An 8,648-nucleotide genomic window follows, 5' to 3' on the forward strand; every position below is an offset into this window, starting at 1 on the left:
GTTGAGATGTCATCCTTGGGTATACAATAATTTTTAGTTTGTTTACCTAATTGACAAGCATCACAAGTGATGTCTTTGTCAAGTTTTATTTTTGGAAGACCTACTCTAACCAAATTCCTTTTCACAAGCTTAGAAATTTGAAACATGCTAACATGTCCTAATTTCCTATGCTATAACTATTTTTCAGATTCAAGGTAAAACAAGCTACACTTTGCTCTTTTAGTTCTTCTAAGGTAACTCTATACACATTATTGCATCTTTTAGTTTCAAATAAGATTTCACCATATTTTTCACACATAACTAAGCATTCTAATTTTTTGAAAATAACCGAATAACCTAAATCACATAGTTGGCTAATTCTTAGAAGATTGTGTTTCAATCCATCAACTAAAATACATCATTAATAAAAGTAGAGAAACTCTTACCTACCTTATCTACGATCACTATTTTTTCTTTTCCATTGTCACCGACAGTCACAAAGCCTCCATCGTATTTATCAAGCTTGATGAAGAATGTGGACTTTTCGGTCATGTAGATAGAGCATCTAATATCCAAATACCACATATCATTCTTTTTCTTATATGCTAGGAAAAACTGCACAAAACTTTTAAGTGACATTAGGTATCCAAACCATTTTGGATCCTTTAATATTAAACCTTCTTGATTAACCAAGAGCATTGTATTTATCAATTATTTTGTAAACTTTATCACTAATTTTTATTTCAAAAATAAAACATTGAATGAAAAAATGACCAACCCGATTGCATGTATGACAAAATCTATTGCTTGCTGGTTTTTTAAGTGATTGGGGTTTTAAAATCTTTTGTCTTTGGAAGTTGAGACTTCATTTTCAAAGCATAATTTTTCAAAAATAGGTTTAGATTTTTCATGATACCCCAATCCAACCTTTTCAAAAAGAGGTCTTTGACTAGCTAATAAATTGTCTAAATTTTCAGAACTTTGAGCAAACTTAGCTAAGTCTTGATTTAGACTCTTAATCTCTTTATGCAACCTTTCATTCTCTTCAATGCAATTCAAATAGTCAAAAATAGAATGATTTCCATCAAGACTTTTGATTTCAAACTTATGCTGTTTGTTTTCTTCAACAATATCAACAGTAGTTTTGGCTTCTCTTAATTTTTTTTTTGAGAAAAGCATTTTCAACCTTTAAGATATCATTTGCAGATTCAGGTTCATGGCATTGATTCAGAAAGTTTCTTATTTTTTTAGAGTAAGATCATCAATCATCAGGTGGAGATCTTCATTAGAGGGTTCAAGAAAGATTACCTCATTATGGTGCCTGTGGTTAGCCATTAGGCAAGCTTGAGAATTGTTGTCTGAATCTTCATCATCTTCAATATCATTTTCAAATTTTCCTAAGAAGAAATGAGTCCTTTCTTCTTCTCCCTTCGAGACTTGTCTTCTTTCTTCAACTTGGGACAATCATAGTTGTAGTGTCCACCTTCTCTGCAGTTGTAGAAAATGACCTTGCTGATGTCCTTCTTTGGATCCTTTGAGCTGCCTCCTGTACGTCTTCTTTTCAATCTCATCATTCTTCTAAGTAACCTAGCAAAAAAAACACAATCACATCATCTGATAAACAATCATTGGATTCATTGTCTAATAATTTAGTACAAGATTTAAGAGTCACTCTTTTCTTTTTTATATCATTTAATTTTAATGTGAGTGATTCATATGCTAGTAATTTCCTCTCAGCTCATCATAGGTCATTTGACTTAGGTTACTGCTTTAAAAATAACAGTAGCCTTAGTTTTTTACTCTTTTGTTAGGCTTCTTAAGACTTTCCTCACCAGCAGTTGTTTGAAATGAGTAATTCCTATAGTATCTAAGCTATTAATGATGATAGAGAATCTCTCAAATATGTCATCAATTGATTCTCCTTTCTTCATAGAAAACATCTCATATTCTTTGCTCAGCATGTCAATTCTTGTTTCCTTTACTTGTGTGGTACCCTCACGTGTGACTTGGAGATTATTCCAGATTTTCTTTGCTGTTTTGCATTTTGAAACCTTCTAGTATTCTTTGAAGCTGATTGCACAATTTAGCATATTGACTACCTTGGCGTTAAGTTTCGCCTTTTTCTTGTCATCTTCATTCCATTCTACTTCGATTTTGGGAGTGACAACACCATCAGTGCCAGTTTTGGTAGGGATTTGAGGACCATTCATGATTATCTTTCAGAAGTTGTAATCCACAGATTAAACAAAAATCTTTATTCTTTCTTTTCGGTAGTTGTAGTTTTTTCCATTGAAGAATGAAAGTCTGTTGTTCGATTGTCCTTCTGTCAATGTGTAAGCCACCGTGTTGGAACCAGCATTGTTTGCCATCAGGATCTTTCCTCCAAGCTATGAAGCTTGATCCTTTTTAGACCAAGCTCTGATACTAATTTATGGTTATCAGTGACTAAGAGAAGGGGTTGAATCTTGACCTCCTTTTGATTTTTCTTAAAATCTTGAGTTCAGTTGAGATACTTTGAGTAGAAAACTTGAGAAACTCTGGTTTTGTCTCTTGTCGCGGTAGGAGCCAAAACAGAGTAACGTGCAAAGAGTGTTATAAAGAAGTGTTGCTAAATAGTAGAATCAGGAGATACTTCTGTTTTGTCTACTTTAATGCAGAACCAGAAACAAAGAAGAGAAAGGATAATAACACACAGATGTATCCTGGTTCAGCTACTTAGTGCAATGTAGCCTACATTTAGTCTCCATCACAACAGTAACGGAATTTCACTATCTTCTAACATAATTAAATTCATCAAATCTCCTTCTGATTCTAATCAATCCTATCTGGAACAAGTCCAATTTCTAACCCAAACTAGACTTGACTAGAAACTCACCCCACCTTTCAACGGCAAAGTGCTAACCTAACTTGCAAAGAAATCTCCTCAGGATCATGACAACAAAACAGAAACACTTACCAAGAATTTCTGAAATAACTATGGATTTTTCTCCAAGTCTAACTCTCTACCTTTTTTCACTCAATGGCTTTTACATACAAACCTCACCAATATGCCTTTTACCATTGAAACCCAAAAAGACTAAACTGAGAAAAAGAAATACTCAATAAAAACCATGAAGGAGATGAATAAACAGCTCAATGAGCTATGGGAACCCAAACATTATGCTCTCACTCCTTACTTCAATTCTTGGTCGTTCATCCCTTTAATTGAGGAATGAAGCTTCCTAGGCTTGAAACTTGTTTCAACACCTTGTTTGACTTCTTCTCCAAAATTAGATGTAGTAGCGGCGTTCATAGAGGAGAGAGAGAATAGAAGCAGCAACCGAATCATACATGCAACCATACCTTCAATCTTCTCTTTCAACCTTTTTCATCTTACCTAGTTAGTAACTAAGTGGAGTGAATGGATTTGGGTGTGGACCACCGTTTAGGCTTATGTTAGATTTGGGCCAGATTTCTTTCTTTTCTTCCTTGTTCAAATTGCTTGCTTTCATTGCCATTCATCATATGATACGAGTGTTTTGTTTGAATCAATATTGGGCCAGATGCAATATAAACTTTTTTTTATGTTTCTTAGGCCAACGGTGATTAATGTATTTTTTGCACACTAAACACAATAAATTACACAAATAATTTTGCTATTAATTCAATTTATAATATTTTAGTCATCATCTTCAAATTATATTATTTCTTTAAACTCAACAAAAATAATTTCATACATAATTTGAGAGATATTCAAATTTTTGTTCATAAAGCTTAATTTGTATTCATTCAACAAGTAAGAGACTTCTCACAATCAGTTTATTGAGATTATAAGAGAAGAGTTGTACTGTGTGATTTAGACAATGATTTTTTAAGTGGTGATACTTTTATCAATATAATAATAAATGATACCGCGATGTATATTAAGTACTCAAGAATAAAAATACTTGAAGTTGAGATTGCTCCAAGTTAGAGCTGGTGTTTCTAAGTGAAATGTGACTTAATATACTAATGATGAAGGACATCACGAGGCACACTAATAATAATAAGTGCTCCAAAAAAATAAAAACTTAAAATTGGGATCGTTTGAAGTTTTTGAACTTGGTGTTTCTAAGTGGAGTGAGCCTTACTACTGTACTAATAATAAAGTTTTTGTGAGGTGTATAATATTGTTATAGCTGTTTATTAAACACCCATTAAGACTTAGTCATTAGTGAAAAAATCTTCGACATAGTTATAGAGAGGATTGAACCTAGGACAATGACTAAACTAGAATAAAATTCACCAAGTGATATTTCTCTCTTTATACTTTACCCTTTTTATATTTATTATCATTTATATTTTAAAACAGTGTGAACAATATAACTCTTTACATAATATTTAGAGTTCGCTTGAAAAAGTACTAATACATTATTATTTACATTTTACTTTAAGTTATATAATTCAAGTGATATAAAAAATATTAAGCATGTGGTTTAAATGATTGAAATTCGCTTATGACCATAATAATACTTATTACAAAAGAAAAAAAGGGATAAGACAACCAAAAACAGGTGCTACTATGTTAAAACTAAATGGGAATAAGATAAAAAAATTTAAAAACTCAAAGACTAAATTAAGAATAATCTCTTTCATTTAAAGAAGAAAAAATAAACAACTTAATCAACTAGAAATGGTGCTAAAACATTTATTATTACAAATGCTAACTTAAAACGTTATTATTGCAAATTTTATAATCTTCTCCCGCTCCCACATCGTATCAATGCATCCCGAGATTGATCAAATAACGTAACCACACCGACATAATAAAATAAGAATATTGCTTTTTACTAAAAGTTTACAATAATAATAATAATAATAATAATAATAATAATAATAATAATAATAATAATAATAATAATAATAATTTAATTATTCTTTTTTTTTGGTGACTAAATAATTTAATTATTCATAAATGAATAACATTAACTTTGTATTTAAAAAGATAAATTTTGTAAACAAAGTGGTATTAAATGTTAATTTTATGCATGTATAAATCTATTAGTGTTCTCAATTATAATGGATAAAAATGGAAGCTTTCTCATTTTTTGTAAGTACAAAATTACTTTTATTTATTCATGATTCAATTAATGATGAGTTCTCTAAACTTTCATAAATAAAAATGTTAATTTATTTATTTTGTGCACAATTATTATAACATTATTTTATATATGTATTTAACTATATATTATTTAATTAAGTAAAAAAATCCCTCAAAAAAGTTAGTAACTTAAATATATTAAATATGTTAAACACACAAATTATATGAAATAATAAATAAAAGTTGAAGATGATGAAAGGAGTAAGAATAGTTTAAAAAATTAAATAATTTTTAAGGGAGGTCTCAAAAATATAATATTTGAGTGCTTTTGTAAGAAGAATATTAAATTTTATGAATAAATTATTATAAGAAATATTATATTATTTTTGATAATTAATTAATTATCAATATTTAAAAGTATAGGTTAAAGTATATTGTTGGATTATTAAATTAAAAGAATTGAATTAATAATTAAAAATGATAAAAATTATTAATTTTAATGATAAAGAATTGAATTAACAGCATGATTGGTGCAGAAAAAGCCGGTTAAAAAAATTTCTTATTTTTTTGGAAAGAATTCATGTGTCCCCAATGGGCCTTCCAACGTGATTGTTGCTAAGTTCTGTTCATACTCCATACTCCATAGTTTTACTTTTACCCCTTTGGTCCTTCCCACTTTCCAACTATAAAAGCAACTGAAGCTCCTTCTACTTCTTTTCAGTCTTCAACACCAAGCTCTGCTCTCTTCTAGAGCAACAACATACACTTCTTCAGTTCTTCCTCTATCTCTTCCGCTTTAGACCCTAGATTCTGTAGTGAAAATGGCAGTGACACTTGTATCTACACTTTGTTTGGCTTTGTTGGTTGCTGTTTCAGCTTCTGCTGTTATTCAGCCAAGAGTACCTGAAGGTAATGCTCCCATCTAAGTCTCTTCCAAAGTGAAACACTAGATCTATGTTTTTGTTTTGTTTTGTTTTTTATAGTAGACTCTGTGCTTCATTTAAAAATATTTTCCTGTTCAGCGTTATGCACTCACAGTTCCATACTGGCCACAGTTGTCTAATGTTAATGACTTATTTCTACTCCTTCAATAGACCAAAGAACAAAAGAAAGAAAAAAAAAAAAACAAAAAGGTGATGGATCCGTTACTTTTAAATTTTCAACACCCACCACTATTTTTGTTTCTATAATGAGCCTTATGACAATTTTAAGGGAAAAATGTTTTTTGGCACTTGACCAAACTGAAAATGAACATTTATTTTTCCAATCTAAACTTAATAGTAAATACTGGCTATGTGCTTGGATTGAAACTGTGTTTCTGGACAGCTTACCTTCAAAATGGAAATTTTGAGGAGCAACCAAACCCCAAATCCCTCCAGAAAACCAAACTCATTGGAAAATTTGCGTTACCAAAATGGGAGATCAATGGTTTGGTTGAGTATGTCACCGGAGGGCCACAACCCGGAGGCATGTTCTTCCCAGTGACTCATGGCATACATGCTGTAAGGCTTGGCAATGAAGCCTCAATCTCTCAGACCATCAAGGTCAAACCTGGCCAATATTACGCGCTCATTCTCGGCGCGTCGAGGACTTGTGCACAAGATGAAGTCCTAAGGATCTCTGTGCCTCCACAGACTGGAGATGTTCCTCTGCAGACACTGTATAGCCTCAATGGTGATGTCATTGCTTGGGGATTCAAGGCCACTTCTAATGTCGCTAAAGTTACTTTCCACAACCCTGGAGTTCAGGAAGATCCGGCTTGTGGTCCGCTTTTGGATGCCATTGCTATCAGAGAGTTTTACCCTCCATTGCCTTCAAGAGGTAATGAACCTTAACATATTTGAATTTTATAACATGCTACCAGAGTATAAATGAATTGTTAAGTATCTTGCTAATGAGTTCTTTCATATGACATTATTTTTGGGGTAAAGTTATTTGTATAAAAAATGCTGCTTCAACACCAAAATCAGTCACTATGTATTTATATATAAATATTTGTATAATTTAACCTTATTTTTAGTGTATATTTTATACTAGTGATTGGTTTAATTCATAATTTTGATGACACCTAGCATAATTGTATTTGTGCACCAAATATAAGTGTCTATTTAGATATGTTTTTAATATAATGGTGGAGATAGTAGATGACTGAAACTGAGAGGGAATGACAGTTTTATCCCATGGTCATGAAGTTTTTATTTCAATGGAATACCAACTTTTAGAGGGTTTTTTCATATAAATAAAATAAAATTTTTACTACCAATAGATGTAATTTTTAAATTATTTACCAATTTAAATCCTCAAACACATTTTCGATCCTATGCCCTCGTTTTTTAAAAAGCTAGATCCCGATAGTCGGCTTATGAGTATGCCAATTTTTTTTTTTTTAACCAAAGATAGGAAGATTTGAATCTGCAACCTTTTAGATGAGTATGGAGAGATTATATCATTTGAGCTATAACTCATTCAGATATGAGTATGTCAATTGAACAGAAGAAATTATTTTAATTTCCATGCTCTATGCTCTTTTGAGAAATTGAGATGGCCAATACATTTCTACTGTTAACTAAATTCTCACTATGCTTTTGGACCTATGAACATAATTACCCGTTTGATAATGAAATTATGTTGTCTCTTGTGCAGCTAATTTGGTTAAAAATCCGGGTTTTGAAGAGGGTCCATTCCCTATTTTCAATTCTACCAACGGTGTTCTGCTCCCTCCTGAGCAGCAAGATTTGATGTCGCCGCTCCCCGGTTGGATCATCGAATCCCTGAAAGCCATTAAGTTCATAGATTCAAAGCATTTCAATATCCCATTCGGGTTGGGAGCAGTGGAACTGGTTGCAGGCAGGGAAAGTGCCATCGCCCAAATCATCAGAACAGTTACCAACAAAGTCTACAACATCACATTTTCAGTTGGAGATGCCAAAAACGGCTGCCACGGATCCATGATGGTCGAAGCATTTGCCGCCAAGGACACCTTCAAAGTTCCCTTCAAATCTGAAGGCAAGGGAAAATTCAGAACTGTGAGCTTCAAGTTCAAAGCAGTTGCACCAAGAACAAGACTCACATTCTACAGCTCCTTCTACCATACCAGAATTGATGATTATGGATCTCTCTGTGGCCCTGTTCTTGACCAAGTTATAGTGTTCCCTGTCGCCTAAGTTGTTAAACCATTAATGTAGTACTTAGTAACTATGATTTTTGCAAGTTACTTGAGCCTGCCTTCTGTATAATTGCACGAGACCATACCACTCCTTTACTCTAGTTTGCTGAGCACAAGATACCAATATTAATTTCTGTTCATTACAAAATTTGGCTCAAGAGTTTGAAGATCAAATTTTTAATCATGGGAGTTGAATGTTCATGAAATGATTAAGTAATATATTTTAGTTTTTGATTGTCACCATGTGTTATTGATCTATCTATTTATTGAATTTGTATTCTAATTCATAATATAATAGATTCCATAAAATGCAACATGTGATATCAAAGCGGAGGTGTTTGTGAAGAGATAGAGAGATTGTTGTGGGTAACGTGAAATGTGGACACGTGCATGTGGTGTGTCCTTGAAGGGAACAGGCCCGATGGCTCTGCCTGCCTGCCAGCC

The 8,648-nt window shown here is 32.3% G+C and overlaps 1 protein-coding gene across 1 annotated transcript; it reads left to right on the plus strand.

Annotated features, from left to right (window-relative positions):
• Positions 1 to 5,662: 5,662 nt before the first annotated feature.
• On the plus strand, positions 5,663 to 8,444 carry LOC112707514 (protein TEEBE). Its single transcript, XM_025759267.3, has 3 exons — positions 5,663 to 5,947; positions 6,365 to 6,859; positions 7,682 to 8,444. Exons 1-3 carry the CDS (start codon positions 5,860 to 5,862, stop codon positions 8,200 to 8,202), a joined length of 1,104 nt encoding a protein of 367 aa, XP_025615052.1. The 5' UTR covers positions 5,663 to 5,859; the 3' UTR covers positions 8,203 to 8,444.
• The last annotated feature ends 204 nt before the right edge of the window (positions 8,445 to 8,648 follow it).

The sequence above is a fragment of the Arachis hypogaea genome, chromosome 8 (genome assembly GCF_003086295.3).
Source record: "Arachis hypogaea cultivar Tifrunner chromosome 8, arahy.Tifrunner.gnm2.J5K5, whole genome shotgun sequence".
NCBI lineage: Eukaryota > Viridiplantae > Streptophyta > Magnoliopsida > Fabales > Fabaceae > Arachis > Arachis hypogaea.

Bases quoted from the DNA above. Each gene is read 5' to 3' on its own strand.
- LOC112707514 (XM_025759267.3), top strand. From the start codon at position 5,860: ATGGCAGTGACACTTGTATCTACACTTTGTTTGGCTTTGTTGGTTGCT. The intron at 5,948-6,364 runs GTAATGCTCCCA...GTTTCTGGACAG, and splicing joins TCAGCCAAGAGTACCTGAAG to CTTACCTTCAAAATGGAAAT. The intron at 6,860-7,681 runs GTAATGAACCTT...TCTCTTGTGCAG, and splicing joins CCCTCCATTGCCTTCAAGAG to CTAATTTGGTTAAAAATCCG.